A 27,120-nucleotide genomic window follows, 5' to 3' on the forward strand; every position below is an offset into this window, starting at 1 on the left:
ACTAGGCTTTTCCAGATGCTCAGCTCTGGTGAGCTCATTTGCTACATCAGCATTCAAACTAATGTTCTAGAAGCTTTCCCAGCATGTTCAGACAGGAGCCAGCATGAAATGTCCAACAGAGCTTATATTCTTTGCTGTGTTCTTATAGCACCTTTGTGGGGTTTGTCAGAGGAGTGAAGCAATGCCTAATTGCTTATAGCGGCTGGAGGAAGGCATGATAGGGAGGAAGGAAGATGTTATATAGTTCTTTAATCTCGTGTAGCTTCTAGTACCGGACAGGAGATACCTAAATGTCAGCCTTTTTACTCCCTTGTGGGGTCAGTTCTACTTAAACTGACAAGCAAAGTGTGAACAGAAAATATCCAAGTATTTTTCCCTACTGTAGATATTAACCATCACTGACCTTCAGCTGAAATTTAGGCATTAAGAATGTTACAATTTCAGGTTCACTACTGAAATAAGAGAAAAGGTTCAGATATGCTGTTTCTCTTTAATGTCACCTTTCCTGAAGCCTGCCTATGTTTTCAGAATGTTTCCAGTCTTGCTAGAACTATCTCTAGATTGAGGGTGCTAACCTTATTTGCTTATCATGTATTTATTTGTTCTGTGTCTGCTCTTCCAAGAAAAAGTTAGTACCAGAAGTTGCTCTCCCTCAATGAGGACAATGATTGGTTATAGGAGAGAAATTTCAGGCAAATTAGAAATTCCTTGAAAGAGAAAATTAGACAGTAGTGGCCCAAGCTTCTTAGAACTTAAAATCTATTGGTTTTTCTAAATAGAACCATGCCTTTGTTTTTCATACTGAACCAACGATAGAGATCATGTTTGGTCAAGTTTGTATTTTTCTTTCTCCTCTTGCCTCCCTGTAGATGGGGGAGAAGAAGGCAGGGGAGCTCAGTTTGATGGGGTGTCATTAGTTCTAAGAGTGCTTACTTGAAAGCTAATCGCAGTTCCAGAGATGAGTTTGGCTCTGGGCTTACTATTTCTAAGCCTGACTCATATGTGTAGTGAAACTGGCCCTTTGAGGGGAGAAATGAATTGTCAGTAGTAGGCTGGAAGGCACATTATATCATTTCCCAGATGTGGCTCTGGTTTTAAGCTTACTTAGAATGGGAAGTCTGAAGTCATACTGTATCTGGTAACTTAGCCCTTAGATCCAGTTGGCAAATCTTGGCCCCTTATGCCTCGATTCTTTGCTAAAGTAATACCAGTAAATCAGCTGTCGAAAGTTGCATTGAATTTCTGGCGAGCGTCCATTTTCATTATCATCATCATCATTAGAGCATTTTTCTGGTAGCTTCAATTATCTAGAAGATATGAAAGAAATCTAAAAAGGCCTCTGAGGAGCCAAAATAGAAATCCCAACATCTATGCTCTAAAGTTAATGCCTTTTGACGCATAAAAGAGTCCCTTGGGCCTTTACTCACAGACTATATTCTCAATATTAAGCAACATTCCGACAAGTTTGATCATTCCCAATTTGCAGCATGAAAAAAAGGTGGAAGAACTATTAGAAGGAGGCATATTTAAAAGTGGGGCAGCTAGGTGGTGCAATACATAGAGCACCAGACTTGAAGACTCATCTTCCTGAGTTCAAATCTGGTTTCAGACACTGTTTGACCCTGGACAAGTCACTTTGCCTCAGTTTCCTCATCTGTGACATGAGCTAGAGAAAGAAATTGCAAACCACTCCAGTATCTTTGCAAAGAAAACCCCAAATGGGGTCACAAAGAGTAGGATGTGAATGAAACAACTTAAACAACAACTATTTAAAAGTAGTGAATAGAATAGCATTTTCAGAAACAAGATCTCAAAAAGCATGACAGTCCAATGTCATTTAGTGAAGGGATCCTTTATGCCTCATTGTCTCCTGAGGGTACTATTACAAGTCAACAAATCAGCAAGCATTTATTAAGCAATTACTAATTCTGGGCCCTAGAGGTACAAAGAAAGGCAACTTGGTTAGTTAGATAAGACCCAAGCATCATATTACATGTTAAGTGCATTAAAGAGCTGAAAAATCAGCTGTTATGTGAGATCTGAGGGCATAGGGCATTACCAACGGAGGGATCAGGGAGGACTTCTTGGAGGAGGTAGTAGCATTTGAGTAAGACTTTAAGGAATCGGTGAGAACTGAATAAATGAAGAAGCAGGGGGCCTCACCTGTGGACTATTGTAGGAGCCTACTGATTGGTCTGCTCATCAAGTGTCTCTCTCTACTGCTATCCAGTCCTCCACTCAGCTTGTCGCAGTGCAAGCCTGGACATGTCATTACCCTGCATAGTCAGCTCCAGTTACTTCCTAATTATCTCCAGAATCAAATATGGTAGTTCTCTGGCATTCAAAAGCCCTTCAAAGACTTACTGTACTCTTTTCTACACACCCTACAATGCAGCTATCCTGACTCTTGCTGTCCAGATATTATGTAATTAGGTGATGAATTGGAGAAGGAAGGTTTGAAGGAGGGAGAGGTCGGAGGCAGGGAAACCTGTTAGGAATCCATTACAGTGTCCAGATGGGTGGGTAATGAGGGGCTGGACTGGGAAGGTGGGGTGACAGTGGAAACAGAGAAGAGAGGATGCAAACAGAGATCTCTGACCTTTATCAGAGATGCTTTTGGGAGTAACCAGGAGCATGGAGTTGGTAACCTGCTGAGACTTCTAAATCTTTGGGAATTTCACCTGCCCCTGTGCTTTGGAGCTGCAGCCAAAAAGCTTAGATGGAATTCATAATAATCCTCATTCTCTTCTCTTGCTTTGTAGCTGTTTGCCCTGAAGGTAGCTACTTTCTGGGTGAAGAATGTGTTCCCTGTTCTCTCGGGTTCTACCAAGAGCAGCCAGGCAGCTTGGCTTGTGTCCGCTGTCCCACAGGCAGATCTACCATTTCAACTGGAGCTTTCAGCCAAAGTCACTGTGAGTGAATGCCTCAGGGCCTGATTCGAAAAAGAACTCTCCCTAATACTATCATTTCATGCAGGGACTATTGCAATAGCCTTCTGGTTGATGTCCGGGCTTCAGATCTCTCCCTGCTCTCATCCATGCTCCACAGAACTACAAAGGTGATTTTCCTAGATCTGACTGTAGCATTCCTCCACTCAATACACTCTGGTGGCTGCTTGTAGCCTCTGGGATCATATACAAACTCCTTCGTTTGACATTCAAATCTCTTTATGACCTGGCCCCAGCCTGTCTTTCTAACCTTATTATATATACACTCTATAGACTAGTTGAACTCAGCGTTTTACCGTTTCTCATCCATGATACTTCACCTCACATCTGTGTACCTTTTTTGCAAGAGCGATTTTCATTACTTTGAATATATTCCTACCGGTTCCTTGAAGACTGGGCCCAAGCTCATCCTACAATAGGAGGTTTTTCCTGATGTCCCTAGCTCTTAGTGCCTTCCCCATCCACTTGTATTTATTTTATGTTGTTATTGTTGAGTTGTTTCAGGTTGTATCCAACTCTTTGTGACCCTGTTTTGGATTTCCTTGGCAAAGATACTAGAGTGCTTTGCCATTTCCTTCCTCATTTTACAGATGAGGAAACTAAGGCAAACAGGGCTAAATGATTTATAGCTAGTAAGTGTCTGAGGCTGGATTTGAACTCGTGTTTTCCTGACTCTAAGCCTGGTGTTCTATCTGTTGCACATCTATTTTGTAGGTATTTTGTAGATACCTGTATATGCAAAATAGGCCTTACCTGATTGTCCCTCCCAATAGAATATAATCTGTTTGTGGGAAGAGATGGTTTCATTTATGTCTTTGTATCCCCAGTGCTTAGCATAGTGCCTGGAACAGGATAGGCACTTAAAAGCTTGTTGATTACTGATCAATTAATTAATCAATAGTTCCTGTCCTCAGGGAGCTTACAGTGAAATGGGGACATAATGTGTACCAATAACCATGCATCAGGGTGATGGCCTGTCTGTGATAGAATATAGATGAGCCAGGCAAAGCACTAAAACCATGTAAGGAGGGAGAGATCATTTTCATGGGCGTTTGTGTGGAGAGGCAAAAATTTGAGAAGGCTCCATGAGGAAAGTGGCACCATGCAGCAAAGGAAGATTTCAGTAAATGGAGATGGTAGCCTGGAGGTAGAGTCCAATCCTGGCATTTGGGGTAGTCTGAGAAAAGGTAGACTGGGGAGACCTTAGAATCAGAAGCTAGGATATAGCTGCTCCAGTTTGTCTGGGTTGTAGGCTCTGTGAAAAGTAGTATGAGATTTCCTGCCTATACTTTGTAACTGTATTGAACTCATCACCCTTCTCTTGTGCCCTGAGCTTTTCAGTAACGCCTTTGAAAAAGGTCTGCATAAAAGCTTACATCAAGTATTTTTCTTGGCTAAATGTATTAGGCCAAGTTACTGGGTTATTTTTTTTTCCATCTCTTTAAGTAATCTGACGTGAAATCCTCCTAATCTTTCTATGCACCAGGTGTGTCTGAAATTAAGGCAAAGTAATTCAAAATGCCATCGTTGAATGTCCTGAGTCTTTCTAGGCCTGCTGTCATGATAACCAGATTCTATTTCTTATTGTAGAAGGTGGCAGTTAGGTGGGCACAGTGATGGGCTTAGAGTCAGGAACACATTTTACAGATGAGGGAACTGAGGCAAACTGGGTTAAATGACTTGCCCAGGGTCACACAGCTAGGAAGTATCTGAGTCTGGATTTGAACTCAGGAAGATGAGTCTTCCTGCCTCCAGGCTCAGCATTCTATACACTGCACCACCTAGCTGCCCCAGGTCAATTTCTGGCATTTCTATATGGTAGAGATGTATGAAAATTCTTACTCATAATTGCTCTATAGTGGAAAGAACACAGAACTTTGAATCATTAGATCTGGGTTTGAGATTTGGTTCTACCACTTTTTAGCTATCTGGTGGCTAGCCAGACAAGTCAGCTATCTTCTTCTTGTCTGTTTCTTTATGTCTAATATGAAAAGATTGGATTACATTTTTAAAGTACCTTCCAGCACTAACATATATGTTATATATATATATAATTGTTATATCTCTATATAAATATATATGTATATTTGTATGAGTATATATACACATGTATTAAAGTGCATCATATACATGTGTATATATATGTGTGTGTGTGTATATATTCATATATATACACATGCTATGCTTTTATCATGAGAGGAAACAAGTCATAGTACATAAATGGCTAAGCCTGGAAAAACATAAAATACAATAAGATATAAAATACATGGAATATAAAATTAAAAGTTTTCCTCCTAGCCCTAAGTTGGTCTCCAGGACAGATAGGCTATACCCCAGAGCTCAGAGCTGAACGCATTGCTTGTGCCAGAAGAAGGCAGCAGCTGCTTGTTCCCAGCCTAGCAAACTGCTCCCATTTGCAATGTATGTAACACATACTCTGCCAGAGAGAGAGCTGGTACCAGGGAACTGAGCCAGAGCAATAGAGTGAGACAAAGGAGGAGCCCAAGTGTTAGAACCAGGCAGGGTAGGTGAGAGAGGATCAGTGATACCCTCTGTGGAAGCCGGAGAGCAGAGCGGGTGCTTGGAGCACTGGGTCAGAAAGCCAGAAAGTTATCTCTTTCCCCTCAAATATTAGTGGGTAGGCAATGTGCATTTATTAAGCACCTGCTATGTGCCAGGTACTGTGCTAATTGTGGGGGATACAGAGAAAGACAAAAAGTCCTTGCCCTCAAGGATATCAAAATCTAATGACTAGGGATGGGATATTGAATTTGGAGTTAGGAAGACCTGGGTTTAAATTCTGCCTCAAATACTTACTAGCTGTATGACTCTGGAAAGTCACAACTTTTCAGTGCCTCTGTTTTTGCATTGGTAAAATGTGGGCATGGACTTAATGGCCTCTTAGGTCCCTTTTAATGTTCTACTAGAGCACTTTTTACAGGGTCTTCCCTCCCCGCCCATCCCATGGCATCCTATCTGTTAATACTTATTTGTATTTAGGTCATATCCTTCCTAGTAGATTATAAACTCTTTGAAAACAGAGATTATGTCCCTTATTCATCTTTGCATCTGTAAAGCTGAGTATACATAGGAAAAGCTTAATACATTTTTGGTGAATAGTAAGTAATACCTAACATTTGTATAGTGCCTACATTGTGCCAAGCACTAGATCAGGTGTTTACAAATATCTCATTTGATCCTTACCACAACTTTGGGAGGTAGGTGGTATTATTACCCTTATTTTATAGATGAGGAAACTGAGGCAAACAGAATAAATGACTTGCCCAGAGTCACACAGCTAGGACATGTCTGAGGCTAGATTTGAACTCAGGTCTTCCTGACTTCAGGGTCATGCTCTATCTACTGTATTGCTTAGCTGCTTCTCATTGAATTGAATAAGCAGAAGAGGTGAACCAATGACTGAAAGGGCACTGGAGGAGAGCAAGGACAGGTCGGCATAGACACATGCATAGCCAGGCTGAGGTAGATTACAGATTTAGGAAGGGACCGCTTTTCTTGATCTTTTTAGGCAGGTTACACTAACCCTACCCCCACCCCTTCACCCCCCACCCCTATTCCTTAGGGTTTTTTTTTTTAGCTAAGCAATGGGGTTAAGTGACTTGCCCAGGGTGACAACAGCTAGTAAGTGTCATGTGTCTGAGGTCACATTTGAACTCAGGTCCTCCTGAATCCAGGCCTGGTACTCTATCCACTGTGCTACCTAGCTACCCCTCCTTAGGTTCTTAATGGCCAACTGGGCTACCTCTTGCATTTGCTCCTATGGGCAATAGAAAATGCTCTGGCGTTCAACGGCCTTCATAACCTAGCTTCCTCTTACCTTTCCAGTCTTCTTACTCTTCAGTCCCTTGACACTGGCCTCCTGGCTTGTTCCACAAACAAGATACTCCATTTCTCAGCAACTTCCATTTTCTCTGGCTGTCCCCCATACCTGGAGCTCTCTCCCTCCTTCCCTCTGATCGCTGACCTCTCTGACTTCCTTCAAGTTCTAACTAAGATCCTACCTTCTACAAGAAGCTTTCCCCAGCCCGTCTTATTTCCAGTGCCCTCCAACAATGCTGTTGATTATTTCTTATTTATCCTGTACGTAGTTTGCTTTGCATATATTTGTATATTGTCTCCCCATTAGCTTTTTAGCAACTTGAGAGCAGGGACTGTCTTTTGCCTCTTTTCATATCCCCAGTGCTTAGCACAGTATTTGGTACACTTAACAAATGTTTATTAATTGATTGAATTTTACTTTGTAAGAGCCAGTTGTCACCGTGCTCTTTACAGCCTCCTATCCTGGCTGATTTAATGTGGATCTACCACAAGGTTCTGACTTTAACCTCTGAGTCATTTCATGAATACATCCCAGGTACCTGCAAAACTGCCTAGCAACCTCTCAGTGCTTGGGAGATCCAGAATGAACCTGATTCACTTATTTTTGCCCTTCTTTTTAGCTTCAGTGCTTAACCCAGTGCTGGGCTCATAGTGAACACTTAACAAATGCTTGTAGGCTGACTGATGTTCTCTCGCAGGTGTCACCGACTGTCAGAGGAATGAGCTGGGACTGAAGTGTGATGATGATGGTGGATACATTCCAAGCCAGAAAGACCTGAGTGATGGGAGATACTTCTGTGTGGACAGCCTTGGAAAGATGGTGGCTTGGACACAAACAGATGGTCCTTTGACCAATTCCCAGTGCCTAAGTACGTGCTAAATGGGAAACCTAACGAGGGACTAGGAAGAAAACCCAGAGTGGGAAAGACGTAAAAGATACTTTGGGGCTATTTGGGTCATTAAATGTGAGCTATTTAGATCATACAGCTGAGGAATGATCCTTAAATATAAGGCCACTTTTGATTATTTCTGCCAGCTAGCTTATCCTTTCCCACAAAACAGATCAGTGTGGACAAAAAAAAAAAAGCCTTGGACTTGAAATCAGAAGGCCTGATTTAGATCCCAGCTCTGAAGTTTGCTGACTGTTTGACCTTGGATAGGTCATTTGTTGTTGTTCAGTCATTTTCAGTCATGTCTGACTCTCTGTGACCCTGTTTGGGGTTTTCTTGGCAAAGATACTGGAGTGGTTTGCATTTCCTTCTCCAGCTCATTTTACAGATGAGGAAACTGAGGCAAAAGTGACTTGCCCAGGGTCACACAGCTAATAAGTGTCTAAGGCTGGATTTGAATTTAGGAAGATGAGTCTTCCTGACTCTAGGCCCCAGCATTCTACCACCTAGCTGTCCCTGGGTAGGTCACTTTACTTCAATCTCCTTATCTATAAAATAGGAGTTAAAATATCTACCTGGTTTCTATGAGGATCAAGTGAGTATGTGAGTAATTTTTTTAACAGTATTTTTTCCCAATTACATGTAAAGACAATTTTCAACATTCATTTTTTATTAGACTTTGAGTTCCAAATTTTTCTTCCTCCCTCCCTCCCTTCCCTCCCCCAAGACAGCAAGCAATTGGATATGAGCTAAAACATTTCCATGTGAGTGTTTAACCAGCAAGTGCTACACACACACAAACTATTATTATTATTTTTCAAAGTAACTTCACATCCTATAGAACACTTGTAGTATAGTATTTTTCCTTTGTTTATAGGTCACCAAGGAAAAATTAGAGGCCAGTCATATATAGCTAAAGTGAGAGGCAACCAACAGCCATCTTCTGTGCTCCAATGACTCAATGCCAAGAGAATGCAAGGGAGGCCCCCAGCTCTCTGATAGTAAATTCATGGGAGGCGATAAATGAGTCACACAAGGTGGGCAGACATAGTTTGGTTGTGATCTTCACCACTACAGATGATAGCCACATTGATTATGATGGGGCATTGGAGCCCAGCAGAATATCTCATTTGACCTTTACCTTGGGGGATAGGTGTCCCCATTTTACAGATGAAAACACTAAAACATAGAGGTTAAGATACTTGCCCAGCAGTCACATAAGTCAGTGATTCCACAATATATTTATAGGTGCTTAATCTATGGTTGTTGAAGGAAGGAACATTTATTAATTGCCTGCTTGTGCCAGACACAGCACTGAATGCTAAGTGAATGGAAGGACAAATGGATAAACTGCCTCTTACTTAACAGAACTATTTGCAATGAGATGTGTCTATGTATATGACATATTATATCTGCTAACTATCTGTCAATACATACTGCTGCCTCATAAGTCATGACCTTACTTTCTTATAGTCTTACTCAGACTTTTCAAAAAACATAAAGCCTATTCAGATCTTACCTTGGGTCATCCTGGCTAGCATTTTCAAATATTTCATAATTTCGGAGAAAGACTAATGGGCTTAGGGTCAGAAGACACGTAGTCCTGTACTGGCCCTGAAACTTATAGCTTGGTAGGCACTTCATTTGACTAAGTCTTGGCTACCTCATCTATAAAATGGGCCTAATGATAATTATACTGCCTACCTCAAGCTCATGGTTATAAAAAAAGCACTTTGTAAACTGTCAAGTATTTTATAAGTGTAAGCCATTACTTTACCAGCTGGAAAAGAGGTCTGCACTTGTAATCAGGAGTGACATGGTTTCAGATACCTGCCTCCTATGCTTATTAGCTTTGGGACTCTGGGAAGTTGAGCTTCCTCACCCAAAAAATGAGAATAATTATGTTTGGCATTGTCTACCTCATAAGGGTATTTGTTATAAGGAAAGCATCTTCGCAAAATTTAAGTTTAGAAATGTGAGTTATTAGGGGCAGCTAGGTGGTGCAGTGGGTAGAGCACCAGCCCTGAAGTCAAGAAGAGCTGAGTTCAAATCTGGCCTCAGACCAAACACTTGACACTTACTAGCTGTGTGACCCTGGGCAAGTCACTTAACTCCATTGCCTAGCAAAAATCAAACAAACAAACAAAAGAAATGTGAGTTATTATTATTAAGGAGAGTGCCTCTTACTTTGTCTTATATTATCTTATATTTGGGGATATCTAAATATTTTGATCACCCAGCAACCAACTTATTTCCTACTTACTGTTAACCCTTAGTCCTCACTTCCTGCTTCACTATTAATTTAATCATTCTGATTTGATCCTCTGGCCCCAGATCCAGTTCTCTTATGTGGTAGTTTCTGTGAGGAAATACCTGGGAGTATGGGGAGCCGGGCGCTATGCTTCCATCACTGAACCCCAGGAAGTCCAGTTGTCCCCCAAAGGTTGCTTCACCTGTGGTGGCAGGCTTGGAAAGGGATCCCTTTAGAGACTAAGGCAACCCTCAGAGAGTATGGTATGGGGTTGGGCTGCCAATGTTGAGATTCTTCCTGTCTAAGTTGTTTCTTTACCTAGTGACATTCATAACCTAACCCTCTGAAAGATTCCCTTAAGATCTCTCAGTATATGCCATTATTATTCCCTTATTGCTAGGGAAACTCAGAGAGTCAGAGGAACTGGGTTCAAATCCTACATCTGACACTGACTAGCTATATGACTTTGGGCAAATCACTTCACCTTACTGATCATCAGTTTCCTCATCTGTGAAATGAGGCTGATGGTGTCTAATGTCCCTCCCAGGCTCTAAATCTATGATCTTAGGATTCACAAAATTTTAGAGCCCCAGGGAACCTTAGAGATCATCTAGCCCAAGTGTTCTTAGCTATGGTCCTCCAAAGGATCCATAGATGGATTTCAAGGAGTCCATGAACTTGGCTGGGGGAAAAAATTACATTACTCTCCAATTAAAATTGAACTTTGACTCCAAATTACTTAAAATTTGTTTCTGGAAAGGAGTCAGTAGGCTTCACCAGACTGCCAAAGGAGAGTCTATAACACAAAAAAAGCTTAAGAACCCTGATCTCAGACAACCCCTTTAGTTTACAACTGAGGAAACCGAGGCCCAGAGAGAAGTATTCAAGGTCATATAACTATTAGTAGAATAACTAGGATTAGAATCTTTCTCTTCACTTCTAGTCCAATGCTCTGTCCACTGTACCACACTGCCTCTTGTCTACTTTTTTCTCCTTAGTGGCTAGCAAAATATTCTGGGGGGGGAAAAATCCTAACTTTTATCTCCTTGAAGGAAATCAACATATTTTTGTCTATGCCAGACTTATATCTCAACCTAGATGAGGGCATATTGGAATACCCAGAGGCCAGGCTTAGATTAGTAGCAAAGTTAGGGAAGAAAGAGACCTCATTAATTAAATTAAACTAAATTATTTTAATTATTGAATGTGAAGCCCAGGGTAAGCCTCAGATTGGGTGGTCTGGGATATAGATGAAAATGTTGTCCTTTCCTGCCTGCAGCATTTCTTTTATAATTCCACCCATCTTTTGCTATAACATCTCCTTCCAACCCCTACACACATGCTCTCAGGAAAGAATAGGAGGAGCTCCAGTGAAAGGTACCTTCACTGGTAGTCAGTTAAAAGAAGCCACTTGCCATCTCTAGTCACAGGACTGCCACCCCACCCAATGTTTTTGGACAGCTGCTTTCCCAAATTCTAAATAGATGGTAGGAAATGTGTATGGGTGGCCCTAGCAGAGTGAACTTTCCTCTCATTCAGTGTCTATGGTTTAACCCTGGATTTAGCTTATCGTCAAGAGTATGGTTTGACTAATCAGTGGTGTCACATGGTCATGTGCGCTGAAGAATCATGTAATCGGGCTCAGACGTTCCAGCAGCATCTTAGTCATAGGGGAAAGAGCAACTCAAGTTCATGCATTTAGCCAAGGCGTGCCATTGTGCTACAAGTAACCCTGTATGCTACTTCTGAATAAGCCACTTACCCTCTTCTCAAACAAAATAAGTATCCCCCCTTTTAATCTCCCTTTTGTGGGTTGCCTTCCCCCATTAGGATATAAGCTCCTTGTGGGCAGGAGCAATCTTTTTGCTTGTATTTATATTTTCAGCACTTAACATAGTGCCTGGCACACAGCAAGCCCTTAAGTTCTTGATTTGTTAACTAGATGTCATGCTAACAGGCAGCTAGGTGGTGCAGTGGGTGGAATGCTAGCTTTGAAGTCAGAAAGACCTGAGTTCAAGTTCTGCCTTATACTTACTAGCTGTGTGACCCTCTGTGTCTGCCTCAATTTCCTCACCTGTAAAATTCAAATAATAATAACATCTCCCGCATTGGGTTGTTGTGAGGATTAACTGAGATAACATAATTGCTTTGCAATTCTTAAAAATCTATGTGAATGCTAGCTATTATTATTATATGCAAAACTCTTTGCAAACCTTAAAATACCATATAATTGCTAGATGGTTATTACTATTATTATTATTATCCTCTGTGTACCTGTGTGTCCTTGATTACAAAATACCTATTTCCTTTCTTGGAACAATGTGGCAACTAACACCCAGAGCATGAAGTGGAGAAAATCCAAATGAGCCAGTCTCATGTGGCTTCTTAGAGCAACCTCTCTGGTGCATCTTGAGGAAGAGTTACACCGTGTATATGTGAAAGAAGAATGAATATAGGTTAAAAAGAAGTCTTAGCCCTCTCCTTTGAGTCCTAGGGGGTGGAAATCATCAAATGTTAGAGATGGAATGAATGTCAAAATCTTTTGGTCCAGCTTCCTCATTTGATGAATGAGGAGACCGTGAATCAGAGATGATGGGTAATTTATTTAGGGTACACACAGCAAGTTAGTGGTAGATGGAGATGGGACTAAAACAGTTCAGAAGATAAGAGACAGAGCTAGAAGGGACCTCAGATGCCCTTATTTTACAAGTGAGGATCTGATATCCAAGCATAGTTATATCTCTTCCAAATCACAACTTTCCCCATTGCAATTTCAATATATTGCAGGTTGGCATAAGAAATTAAATGGGAATTTGGGGGGAGTTTTGCAGAAGCTAAAGATGATACAGAGCCTATGACCAAATACTTAACCCAAATTTTACAATAAGGTTCTGCAAACAACCCATAAAAGAAAAAGAAAAAATTCAGACTTCTCTAGTACGACGGGAGAGCCAAGCAATTTTATGTGGATTTTCCAGATCTTGGGGGCACTGTAGCCCTAAACCCTGGGATGTAGAGTGATAACTATAGGCTAAAGGCTCACCTAAGGTCACATAGGTAGTAACTATTAGAGGTTAAATTTGAATCTAGGTCCTCTGCCTCCAGGGCCAGCGCTCTTTCTAGGTCTCTTGACTATTGGATCTGTGTTTTCTCTACTATACCACATAGCCTGAAGGCTAAAGTTCTGCATTTCAGCTATTTCTGTAAAGGAGGCTGCTTGGCTTGCCTCAATGTTCTTTCCAAGCAGAAATGACAGTTTTATCCAAAACACCTGCTGCCTCTAGGCTTTGACAATCAGAAACACGTTTCCCATTACTGCCTGTTGTTTTGTTTTGAGAAGGCAAATGAGCATTTTAAAGAACTTCTATCTGGTGGCTTGTTATGCAAATCTCCTGGCCTACATTCTGTTCTCAGTTCTGGATGGAGGATTTCCACTTTCATAGCCTAGGACCTCGGTTCAGAAATTTGTCTTTTTTCTGGTTTCTATTGAAGACATAATTCGTAGAATAAAAAATATTAAAGAATAATAGATTGAGAACAGGAAGAGACCTTTGAGATCATGTAGTCAGTAGTCCCAGAATCAGAAAATTACCTTCCGGGGGATAAATCTAGCCACTTTCTGTTTTTGGACAGCCTAGTGAGCTAAGAATGGTTTTAAAATTTTAAAATGAAGTTTTGTTATGTTTTAAAATAGTTTTAAAAAATCTTAGCTTATGGACCATACAAAAACAGGTGCTGGGCAGGATTTGTCTCTTGGGTTGTAGTTTGACAATCCTTGAATTCTAGTCTAACCCCTGAGGCCCACCCATACTGGTAAATGACTTCCACAAGGTCATACAAGTAATTGACAAAGATAACATTTGAACACAGATCCTCTGACTCCAATTCAGCCCTCTGTGGACTGCACCATACTGTGTCTCAGAGATGGTAGAGATTTCTGAAAGTAGACCATAGGCTGTTAGAGCTAAAATGGGCCTTAGAATATAGAATTTTTGAGCTAAAGTGGACACAGGAGTGTAGAATGTTATGGCATAAAATTTATAAGACTAGAAAAGACTAGATCTTTGAATGTCAGAATACAAAATATAGAATGCTGAAGCATGTGCACTTAGGGACAGATAGGGACTTTTACAACATGCCCCCCCATTCTCATGTTGCTGTTTAGAGTATCTTTCCCAATGTGCATGGAGCTACAGTCATAAATGTGTCATCTTTAGTAAAATAAACAGATTTTAAAAAATGAGCACTATCTGATTCATTTTTCGAGGCAGCACATGTATCAGGGAAACTAGCCTGGAAATGAGAAAACCTGTCTCCACTATTTACTAGCTGTGTGGCCTTGGGCAAATCATCTACTTCTATGAATCTCCATTTCCCCTTCTGTATAATGGAGGGTAATAATACTTGTCTAGCTCACCCAGTTGTAAGGGTCAAAAGAGACAGTATATATTGAAAGTGCTTAAGCTATAAGTTGTTGTTGAGTCATTTTTCAGTCGTGTCTGAGTTTTTGTGACCCCGTTTGGGGTTTTCTTGGCAAAGATACTAGAGTGATTTACTATTTCCTTTTACAGATGAGGAAACTGAGGCAAAAGTTAAATGACTTGCCCAGGGTCACACAGCTAATAAGTATCTGAGACCAGATTTGAACTCAGGAAGATGAATGCTCATGGCTCCAGGCCTGGCGCTCTAGCTATTATATCACCTAGCTGCCTTTTATAAACTATGAAGTGATATATAAATGTGAGCTGTTTGCTACCATTACAACTACTACTTATACCTCTCCATTTCTATACCTTTTAAGGTATATAGAACATTGCCCTCACAACAACCCTTTGAAGCATGCAGGGCAAGTCTTATTTTTGCATTCTATAGATCAAGAAATTGAGATTCAAAGTTAAAGAGACTTGCTCAATCAGTTGTTATTAAGGGCCTACTATTTGCCAGCTACTTCCTGTGTTGAGCGATGAGTCATCTGCCTCCAGAGAGAGGGTAGTTTATCATTCTGTTTCTGATGCTTTCCAAGGAAAGAGATTTCACTGCACCTTAGCCTAGTCTAGCGTTTAAAAACCTTTCCTTAAAGGAAGTTTTCTGCTGCTCCCAAAGCATTTGAACACGGGTCCTATATTTCTTATCATTAGCCTTCCTATTCATTCATTCATTCATTCAAAAGCATTTTAAGGCACTGTACTAGATGCCAGAAATACAAAGTTAAAAAAGAAATAGGCCTTGTCCTAAAGCCGCTTACATTCCTTTGTTGAGGGAGGGCGTGCCATAAATAAGTACAAAATATAGACAAATACAAGGGCACTAGCAGTTGATGGACATTAAGATAGGCCTCATGTAGGAGGTGACATTTTGCTGCAATCAGGGAGTCCCCTTTTCACTCTCTTCTCCTGGAAGACCCTGTTTTGTACTCCTTCGATTGGACTCATGGTTTCTTCCAACCCATTCTAAAATCTCTTTGTCTCCTTAAATCAAAGAACTCCCAGACACATAGACACATGTGCCTCAGCACGCTCTCTAGTGCTAACATAATGAGAGTCGACACTGAAGAACCTTCTGGTTCTGTCCCAAGATACACATAAGTACAATTAAAGCTACAGAAATTCAACAGATGGAAGATTAAACTGACAGAATTTGCATGCCAGAAGACTAATTCAGCAGACTGTACAGTATCTGATGATTTTCTTTATAGAGGTTTTTTTTCTTTCTTTTCAGGACCTCTTGTCTATAGGAATATTAGCTCATGCTCATTTAGAGGTAAAGATCCTCTTCCAATGCATCATTGTGGTGTTGAGGTGACCCCAGGTAATCAAAAGCTAAGGAACGTATCACAAGGCAGTTCCAACCAAGCTGACACACGCTTCAAGTACAGGCTCAGGGAAAGTCTGTATATCTGTTGTCTAAGGATTAGCATTGCCAAATTCTGTGACTCTCGTTGGGTACAAGGTGATGAATTTTTTGGTGAAGGTAACTCTCCAAAGACCATGTACTAAGATAAGCAACATCAGTGGAGGAAATAACCACACTGATCTCACAATGATGCAATCACAGATCTTTGAAATATGAAATAATATGAAGGGAATGAGAGAGAGAGAGAGAGAGAGAGAGAGAGAGAGAGAGAGAGAGAGTTCACGTGCATAGGCTCCCAGAATTATCGTGAGAGAAATGCTTAGCAAACTTAAGACAACTCCGTAAAAAGCAGTTATCATTCATATTCTTTTTGGTCATAATAATAACCAGGGCCAGAGTTACAATTCCTATTTTGTAATTAAGGAAATTGTGACCCAGGAAATTCTGAGAGCATAGAATCTCAAATGGATTTGAGTCTACCTGAGCACTAATTCTATCCACAACTTTTGCAGGAAGAAATCTTCCAATCTTTTCTTAAAAAACTCCAATGATGAACTTATAACTCCTGGAGGTAACCCATTCCTCTTTTGTACAACTCTGACTAGTAAAATGGTTTCTCCAAGGTCTTGACTATGATAAGTAACAGAGCCTGGATATCAACCCAGCCTTTGACTCCAAGTGCAGGGTTCTTTCCATATCACCTCCTTGCCTCTTCTCTTCATGTGGTACTCGTCTACTAGATGCCTAGAAACACACAAAACTAGATGTACTTGTATAAAAGTATCCACACCCCTGATACAGAGATCTGAGGTGGAAGGATGATTGATGCAATTAGCTCCTTCCTGACCTACTGCCCAAATTAACCCCTTTATAGAACATCTACCCCCTTCACATGAAAATTTCAATAGTTTATTTTACTTTTAGTGCTCCAGAAATTTGAGCAAGCCCCAGAATATAAGGTTATCTTCAATGCCAACGATACTGTGGTGGTTCAATCCAAAACCGTGAAAGGAGAATTTCCACTGATGCAGTGCCTCTCAGGTAAGAAAAATGTTGTCCTCCAGGGGAGTTGGTGGGAGGGCAGAGCATGGGAATTATCTTGTACTTTCCACACTAAAAAAAAGTCAAAGACCCAGTTACTATTTTTGTACTTTGAAGAATGTATATGTCATCAGGCCTCAGCCCCTACTACCATAGAAGCCTAAGGTTCTCCTAATGCTGATTCCAAAGTGTGGTTAGAGAAATAAGAAATATAACTCTAAAGCAGGGATTTTTAACCTGGGCCTCACAGACTCCCAGAGTCCACTGATAATTTGAGGAGTGCCATGGAATTAAATGAGAAAAAATACATCTTTATTTTCACTAACTCTAACCGAAGCTTAGCTCTTCTTTCAATAATTTAAAAACATTTTTGGAGGGGTTAAGAGGTCCATAGGCATTACCATATTGCCAAAAGAGTCCATGGCACGGGGCAGCTAGGTGGCACAGTGGATAGAGCACTGGAACTGAAGTCAGGAGGACCTAAATTCAAATCTGGCCTTAGACCAAACACTTGACACTTACTAGCTGTGTGACCTGGGCAAGTCACTTAACCCCAATTGCCTAAAACAAACAAACAAAAAAGAGTCCACGGCAAAAAAAGAAAAAAATAATAAAGATTAAGAACTCCTGCTCTACAGAATTTATCAGAAAGCTGTGATATATTGGAAATAGACTCAAACATGAGCTCAGAGGACACAGGTTTGAAATGTGTTTTTGCTACTCACTACCTCTGCCCAAGGAGAAAGATCTTTGGATTGGAAATGATGGCACAAAAATGACTAATTGGGATGTGTTACTCTGGATAAATATGGAGATGATAGATGAATACCTAGCATCATACACTTGAACAATATCCCAATGTACTGAGAGAACTGGCAGATGTGATTGCTAAACCATTTCTGGTGATCTTTGAAACACTGGACAAAGGGAGAGATACTTCAGGCTTAGAGAAGGGTGAATGTTGTCACCACTTAAAAAAAAGGAAAGAGAATGGAATCTGCAAATAATAGGTTCATGAGGTCTATTTGGATTCTTGGGAAAATGTCTAGATTGTATTATAGAAGGGATAGTTATTGAACATATACAAAAGAAAATGATGATCACCTAGAGCCAACATGGCTTCAATAAGAACACACCAGTGCTAGACTGACCTAATTTCCTTTTTGATAAGATTACTAGATGGATAGATCAGCAGAATGCTGTAGACATAATTTATCTAGAATTTAGAAAGTAATTTGAGAAGGTCTCTCAGGCCATACATGGGGACAAGGAAGAGAGAGGTGAACCTGACGGCAGTACACAATGAAGTTGATTCAGAACTGGTTGAATGGCTGGACTCGGAGAGGGACCCTTAATGCTTTGAGTTCCACCTGGAAGGATGTCCCTAGCTGGCTCTCCTAGAAAATTTGTACTTTGCCCTTTATTGTTCAACATTGTTATAAGTTACTTAGATCAAGGTAAAGATGGAATCTTTATCCATTCTGTAGTTGACGTGGAGCTTATGAGATCCAGCCCAACATTCTGGTCTAGCCTAGTGTATCCCAGTCCAAAATCTTGTTGGATCTGGCCATTTACTGTGCTTGTTATCCCTCATAGATTCAGGAAGTTCACTTGAACTCCTGGAATTCCCAATATGTGGGATCAAACATCTATATACAGACATGCCAAATTTCATTAAAATCACTTAAAAACTATAAAAAGTTGGCCATTTGAAAGATGAAATTGGCTATCATTTTGTTTAGAGCTAGCAGACAACCATAAATTGATGTATTTATAGACATTTCACCTTCAATTACAATTTATGGTCTTTGAAAATTAAAGTAGAGCAAACATGCAAGCTGATAGCAATAAAATATTGGATATACTACCACTGTCTTTTGTTGAAATCAGAATTTCGTAGACTCCTCATGGAACATAGAATGTCAGAGTTGGAAGGGATGAAAAATATAGAAAATAGAACAAAGTTTGTTTAGTTGTGAGATCCCTTAAAGATCATATGGTACAACTGTCATTTTATAAGTAATGAAACTAAGGCCCAAAGGTCAAATAACTTACTCATGGTCACAAGAATTTTAATAGCAGATATAAGGCTACAACCTAATGACCAGTTCACTGTTCTTTCCACTATCTCATATTTATGCCTACCAAATGATGACAAGGCAGTTGAAGTACCCCAAGAATTCAACCTAAGGAATAAGAAATTAGCTGAGTCGCCAAAATGCAAGGATAAACAAGATGTTGTGTAACTCTGGGCAAATCCCTTAATCTCTCTGGACCTCAGTTTTCTTGTCTATGGTATGAAGGTTTCATTGGGTTCCATGGCTTCTCAGGTACCTTCTAGCTCTCTGTCTTTAGTCCTGTGATCCTACGGTCATGTCATATGAAGATCATTTGAAGAAATTTGGAGTCTTTAGCTCAGAAAAGAGAAGACAAAGCAAGGTGTAATAGCTGCCTTCAAGTATTTGAAGGGTTACTATTGCTACTATTGCTGCTGCTACTACTACTACTACTACTACTACTGCTGCTGCTGCTGCTGCTGCTACTATTATTCCTCCTCCTCCTCCCACTGCTACTAGTACTGTTACTACTACTGTTATTTATACTATTACTACTACTACCACTATTACTATTAATACTACTACTACTACTACTAATGCTAGTATTGCTACTACTAATACTATTGCTACCATTACTATTAATAGTATTGCTGCTACTACTATTACTACTACAAGTAGTATCACCACTAATATTACTTCTACTAGTACTACTATTGCTATTAATGTTACTACTGCTACTACTTCTAGTAGTATTATTACCAATACTATTACTACTGACAGTTTACTACTAATACTGCTACTATTACTATTACAACTATTGCTACTGTTACTACTGCTCTTACTGCTGCTACTACTATTACTATCTTTCTGACTACAATATCCAGAAAGAATCCACTCCCTCTATGGTCCTGCATTTTAGGGATTGTATGAAGATCTTTGTGAAGACCCCGACAGGCAAGACCATCTTCGTGGAGGTAGAGCCTAGTGACACTACTGAGAATATAAAGGCCAAAATCCAACACAAAGAAAGCATCCCTGTTGGCCAGGAGAGGTTCATCTTTTTGAGATTGTGGGCAAATCAGTCATTTGGCTTCCATTGCCTCATTTGTAAAATGGGGAGATAATACTTGCTCCCCCTGCCTCATAGGGTGGCAGTGAGAATCAAATACGATCAATGTGGTTTTTTGACCATAAATTAGTATTACGGGTGTGAGCTTCTTCTTTTTTCCCCTGGTGTTTCTAGACTGTTCTATCGATGAAGCTTGCACCTTCTTCACAGTAGCTAGAGCTGGATCCGATGCTGTATGTGACTTCTACGCCGGCACACATATCAACATTGATTGCGTAGCTTCCAGTCAGGTCAGTGGAGCCAGGTACTTTGCAGTACCACTTTGATTCTTGCTGATCTCTTTGTCTGTGACTCATGGCACTTTATGAATTTGGAGGTATTGGTTTGACCTGGTAAGAAAATCAGGCAATCAGACCTAACCCTAAAACAGAAATTACTATGTGAACTAAGCCTGCTCGTGTGAACCCATCCACTGACTTAATCTCTTGGGAGCACCACAAATGGCAAGTTAGTTCAGAACATATGTCCAGCACCACTGTGTGCTGTGTCCTTGTCCTCTCCTACAGATGGTAGAGATGCCCTTAACAGAGGCAAAGGAGGTAGCATAGATAGAGACAGAGCGAACTATCTATATATACAGAGAAATAAAAAAAAATTATATGAATATAATTGTACAATTATTACATAATTAATATAAAATGCTTTTAATTAATGATTATATAACTATGTTGTTATATGTTATATTATCATATATTAATATAACATACAGTTATATAATGTATTACCAACAAGAATAATTTATGCCATATATTAATATAGCAAACAGTTATATAATCATCCATATGATTGTATATTACCATAGAATACATAGCCTATAATAAATTACCATGTTACTAGATATTATACATATGTATACATGTGTAAATATACATATTTACATGTGTATCACACACACACATATAAAACCCACTAGAATAATTATATTTGTAAGCTCCACTGAGGTTTTTTTGGGGGGAGGGGATTGAATGTATGTTGTGGCAAAGGATCCTAGATTTGGGGCCATGTGTGACTTCAAGGACACAGGAAAGCTCCCAAATAGCTCCCCAACCAGTATGTATGATGTCAGAAATTCTCCTTACTAGAGATTCACTCCTTTGCATTTAGATGAGTGCTTCTAAGAGGCCCCTGTTAAAACAGCACTAATGTTTATAAAGTTCTGAATTTAGTATTCATCAACAAAAACAATGAACTCAAAATATTTAAAAACAGTATTTGCACTCCCTTTGACCCATGCCTTGAATACGTTCCTTCTTTACCTTTGCCTCTTGAAATCCTTAGTTTCTTTCAAGGCTCAGCTCAAATTCTACCTCCTATAAGAAGCCTTCCCTGATTTCCCCTCCTCACCAAAATTGCCTTGTATACATTTTGTCTATACTTTTATACATATGTGTATATGTATATGTATGTATATACATATATGTGTATATACATACATATATATGTATATACATACATATACATATACATTTTGTCTATACTTTTATACATATGTGTATATGTATATGTATGTATATACATATATGTGTATATACATACATATATATGTATATACATACATATATATACATACATATGTATATGTACACACACACACACACACGTGCAGATGGGTAGAGGGTTGAATTTGTAGTCAAGAAGATTGGAGTTCAAATCCTACAACCTTCAAGCACTTACTTGCTATGTAGCAAGTCACTTAATTTCTTGGTCACAATTTTTCTCCTGTAAATTCTACCTACCAGACTGGGTTGTTGTGAAGAGAGATTATATAGGTAAAGTATTCTACAAAACTTGAAATATTATGAAGCACTCAGATCCCTTTAAACTCTGAAGTTCTGTGATATTAAGCACCTGCCACGTGATAGGCACTGGAGATCTAAAAACAACAGCCAGCATTTATATAAGGCTGTAAGGTGTACAAAGCACTTTACTCATATTATCTCATTTTATCCTCACAACAATCCTGAGTGGTAGGTGCTACTATTATGTCCATTTTTCAGATGAAGAAAACTGAGACTTAGAGAGACTATGTAACTTGCCCAGGGTCACTCAGTTAGTAACTATCAGAGGCAGGATTCAGACTCAAATCTTCTTGATTTCAAGTCTAGCTTTCTATCCACTGTTCCACCTAGCTGCCTCTTAGGATACCTACCCTCAAGGATCTTACATACTATTGGGGAAACTATAGCTATAGAATGAGGGATATTGTAATGGCTATATAACTTGTCCTGGCTCAGGAGAGCCAATTATTAAATTTTCAATGTGAGCATTTGCGCATTAGAAATTGGCAAACACTACAAATCAGGGTTTGATTTATTGTTTTGTTGATTTCTAGACTTTAAAAAGTGATGAGGAAATGTTAACAATGTAGAAGATTAAACTTAAAGTGTGTCATGTGTACATTTTTTTTTTCAGAGAACTGGTTGTTAAATATTTACCAGCATGCCCTTATCTATATCTATATTTATAGGTCAATCTGTACCTGCAGTTATATCCATATCTATATCATATCTATATACTTTATATATATATATATATATATATATATATAATAATTTCAGCGCATACACATACCATATCTATACATATACACATACATACATGTATATATATACATACTTATATATATACATATATATATATATATACACATACATTTACATGTGTACTTTTTATAGATATAGCTAGGTCTATATATCTTCCTCTGTGTAGATATACCATCTAGTTAGATGGGGTAGCTAGGTGGTGCAGTAGTTAGAGTGCTGGGCTTGGTGTCAAGAAGACTCGTCTTTCTGAATTCAAATCTGGCCTCAGACATTTACTAGCTTTGTAATGCTGGGAAAGTCACTTAACCATGTTTGCCTCAGTTTCCTCATATGTAAAATGAGCTGAGAAGGAAATGCAAACCACTTCAGCACCTTTGCCAAGAAAACCCCAAAAAACCCAGTTGCCTCCAAAAAAACCCCAAATTGGGTCCCAGAGAATTGGACGGACTGAAAATAACTGAAAATCTTGCTACACAGACAGCTGTCTAGCTAATTGTTTTCCCCAATAGAAAATAAGCTCTATGAGGGTAGGAGACTTTCATTTTAGTCTTTTTAGTCCTAGCACCGGACACATAGTTGGTGCCCAATAAGAAAACTGGGTACATGGGGAAAGAAAGAAAATCTAGGAAAACGGGAGGTAGGAAGACCCAAAGAGGTCTGATAGACCTTACAATTGGTCCTATAAGCTAACCCTGGACAGGTACAGAGGAGCTAGAGAACAGCGTCCTTGCTTTTGAAGTAGTAATGGTAGTTTGAGTAGATGCCACCTTCTTAGTGTTGTAAAGAACCTCCCAAGCCATCTGGCCCAACCCATACCTGAAAAGGCATTCTCATCCTACGATATCCCAAACCAGGGGTTGTTCGGCCTTTGCTGAACTCCTATAGTAATTGGGTATGCATTACTATGTAATATGCAGTCCCTCAAATACTTGGAGAATTGTTATGTTTTCCCAAGTTTTCTGTTTTATTTGTTAAATGCCCTTAACCCAATCATCCTATGAGAGCTTATGCCTATGAAATGATTAAATCACACCTACTAGGCTATTTCTCCTTCAACGTGTCCTGTGATGGGAGCTCACTATCTCACAAGATGGCATTTTTTTCTTCACTTTAGAAGATATCTAGTCTAGCCTCCCCATTCTGTGGAGAAAAGGAATGGGCAGTGGGCCAAACATTGTCCAAGAGCCAGAGCACCAATCACTGAGACTTTTTCTTTGCCTAGGAACAAGATGCCCTGGGAAACACTGCTGCCACCAGCTTTGGACAGCTGAACTGTCTTCTTAAAGTGAAGAATGATGATAAAGCATCTGTGACTGTATATTTGAAAAAAGGTATGTTTTCAGGGGGATGCCTTAGTGCCTCAGCAGGTGATTCACCTTCCTAGCACTTGGATATCCTTAGAGGGACTCTCTTAATTGGGGATGTATTCAGTTAAACTGTATTTCTGCAGAGTAGTTTTATGTAAAAATTCAGAAAGACGCAGGAAAGAGGTGGATCTCCCGTGTCATAAAGAAATATTTACCAAAGGCCCACTGCATATGGGCAACAGGGAATAGATGCAAAGTGATGTGATACATGGTCCCTGACCTTGAGCTAGGTGATCCAGTGGTTAAAGCTCTTGGCTTGGAGTCAGGAAGACCCGAGTTCAAATCCTGTTTTGAAGATTTACTAGCTGTGTGACCCTAAGCAAGTCACTTAACATTTCTGAACCTCAGTTTCCTTCTCAGTAAAGTTGGACTCAGTGGCCTTTAAGGTCCCTTTCAGCTCTATGCCTTGGGTATGGTCATCCCTCTGAAATTTACATTCCGGGGAAAAGTTTTGTCGTGTTGAAATTTAATCAAAAGGTAAACTGTGGCAACTTTCTCTGAGCAAGATATCATTTATTAACAGGGACATGCTATCTGATAATAAAGGGTCAACAGCTTGCCTCTGTTTATGTCAATGACCTGGAACAAAAGGACAGCTGCCTTTCATAGGTTTTAGGGAGTACAAAACAAAGAACAGAAATGAGTAGATGACATCATGGGATTGGAGGCAACTACACAGCTGAGGCTAAAGGAACATGATTGTTTGGAAGTTTACTAATGAGGGTCTGGCAATGACCCCTCCTCCCACCTTATGACTAATAAGTTCATTTGAGTGTAGCTGCAAGGTTTAGAGATAATGGACCAGACTTTTTGGACAGCAAACCAAATATCCTTGGAGGATAGCTTGGTGGTGTAAAGATACAAGACCCAAGTCCCTTGTGTTCAGACATAGTCTGCCAAGGTTTAAGCTGAATTTCTTAAGGCAAGAATAGAACAGGAGAGCTGGAATTTTAAACTTAACTCCTTACAGAGCAGCTGAATCTCTGATCTAAATTCAGAGACAAAGAACAATGATTTAAGCAGTTAAGGAACAAAATCAACCAATTGGAAATAGGATCAATAGTGAAATGATACAGGATCAATTTAATCTTCTTAGATTAAATGATCATTTCTCCAGTGGTTTATAGTGGAGATTCTTTTGTAACTATCGAGCACTAAAATTGTGGGATTCTGTGAGACCTTAGGGAAGTCACTTAATGGTTCTGAGCTTACATCTTGTGGCTTTGTGAAGGACGGTGTTAATACTTACTAATACTTGGACTTAGATTTGTGAGGAACTTTATAAGGCATAATGAACTACAGAAATGGAAGAGATTATGGTTATAATTAGTTGCTTTCGCTATCTCATGAGAGGTAGCCTCCTCATTGAAGGATCCCATCTGAAGACAGAAGGAAAAAAATGTGAGCATAAGGTCATTGAGGGCAAGACCTGTCTCCCCCCTTTTTTTTTTATCATATCCCCAGTGCTTAGCACAGTGATAATGCTTAATGATGGCTTATAGATTAATTGATATGAACATTCTCTTCAAAGCTTAAATGTGTGAGGTTTTATCAGTACACATCATCCCATTTCTACCAGTCCATGATCTGGAGTGAGTCACCCTCCTGGAAGACTGAATTACCTCATCTGTAAAATGAGAGGATTTAGACTAGATGATCATTCCTTGCATGGCAGCTAAATGGCACAGTGAATAGAGTACTATGCCTGGAGTCAGGAAGACTAATCTTCCCAAGTTCAAATCTGGCACTTACTAGCTCTGTGACCCTGGGCAATTCACTTCACCCTATTTGCCTCATTTTCCTCATCTGTAAAATAAGCTGGAGAAGAAAATGCAAATCACTCCAGTATCTTTGCTAAGAAAACCCCAAACGGGATCACGAAGAGGCGGACATGACTGAACAACAAAAAGCTACTCTATCATTTGAATATAAGCTTCTTGAAAGGCCTTTTCTCTGTCTCTCCAGTGCTTAGCAAATTAATAAATGCATGTCGGCTGATTGTGTTGAACAAGCACTGGATTTGGGCACAGGATAGCTCTGGGTTTGACTTCTAGCTGTAATACTTATGAACTGGGTGACCCTGAGTAAGTGATTCTCCCTCTCAGTTTTCTCCTGTAGGTGGTGTCGCAGTGGATAAAATGGATAAAGGCCCTGTTGGGCCTGGAGTCAGGAAGACCTGAGTTCAATCTGACCTCAGACACTTAACCTAACTGTATGACTCTGGACAAGTCACTTAATCTCTGTCTGCTCTAGTTTCCTCCACTGTACAATGGGGATAAAATAGCATCTATCTCCCAGGGATGTTGGGAAGATCAAATAAGATTATATTTATAAAGCTTAGCACATCTCCTGGCACATAGTAGGTGCTTAATAGATGTTTGTTGCCTCCCTTGTCCGTACTCTCTATTTCACAAGGATATTGTGACAAGAGTGTTTGGTCATTATCAAGTTATTATTTTGGGGATGATATAAAAGTCCTCCATTGGGGTATGGAGGTGACTATGACAGCAGGGGGAAGGGAAGGGAACAAATACTTATTAAGCACGTACTCTGCACTGGGCACTGTGCTAAGTGTGTTATATATGTGTGTGCCTCACCATAACCCTGCAAAGTAGGCACTATTATAATCTAATGCTTATTTTATAGCTGAGAAAACTGAGACAGATAGAAATTAAGTGACTGGCCCAGGGTCAAATAACTAGCAAGTGTCCAAGTCTAGATTTGAACTCAGATCTTTCTGACTCCAGGCCCAGTGCTTTGTCCTCAGTACCACCAATTATAGATCTTTGGCTAATCTTAATGCAAGCTCTGCTAAGGTACCCAGTGTCTCCCACTTTAGACTGCATATTCATGGTCCTGTGGCCAGCCTAGCCATATTTACTTGCCTTATTTCTGGGTTCAAATCAGTGGCTAGGTGATGAGTTTTTTGGCCACAAAGACTCTGAAAAGCTGGCCATCAGGTCAGAAAGGGGTTTTGGATCAACATCAGGATGAAAGCACAAAACCTTGCAGTACTGAAGTGTTGCTGTGTCTAAGATACCCAGAACAAGTGCATGCCCTTTCCCTTTCAGGGAAAGTCCATCAGTGCTGAAAGACTTCATAGGGGTGATGCTCACCATCCCTGGAGCTATGGTATCAGCATCCTAGTCGAAGCCCTTGCTATTGCTTAGTATCTCATGGGGTCAGAGAACCATAAAGCTA

General features: G+C 39.9%; 1 protein-coding gene across 1 annotated transcript in view; it reads left to right on the forward strand.

Annotated features, from left to right (window-relative positions):
• Window positions 1–27,120, forward strand: part of TG (thyroglobulin) — a 364,454-nt gene that overhangs the window by 82,467 nt on the left and 254,867 nt on the right. Inside the window, exons 21-25 of the mRNA XM_078151800.1 lie at window positions 2,763–2,912; window positions 7,487–7,657; window positions 16,707–16,823; window positions 20,124–20,239; window positions 23,775–23,883. Of these exons, the coding sequence (XP_078007926.1) occupies window positions 2,763–2,912; window positions 7,487–7,657; window positions 16,707–16,823; window positions 20,124–20,239; window positions 23,775–23,883 (663 nt within the window). The remainder of the gene's footprint in view (window positions 1–2,762; window positions 2,913–7,486; window positions 7,658–16,706; window positions 16,824–20,123; window positions 20,240–23,774; window positions 23,884–27,120) is intronic.

Source organism: Phascolarctos cinereus, unplaced genomic scaffold, assembly GCF_003287225.1.
Source record: "Phascolarctos cinereus isolate Bilbo 61053 unplaced genomic scaffold, phaCin_HiC Scaffold_4;HRSCAF=312, whole genome shotgun sequence".
Classification (NCBI taxonomy): Eukaryota; Metazoa; Chordata; class Mammalia; order Diprotodontia; family Phascolarctidae; genus Phascolarctos; species Phascolarctos cinereus.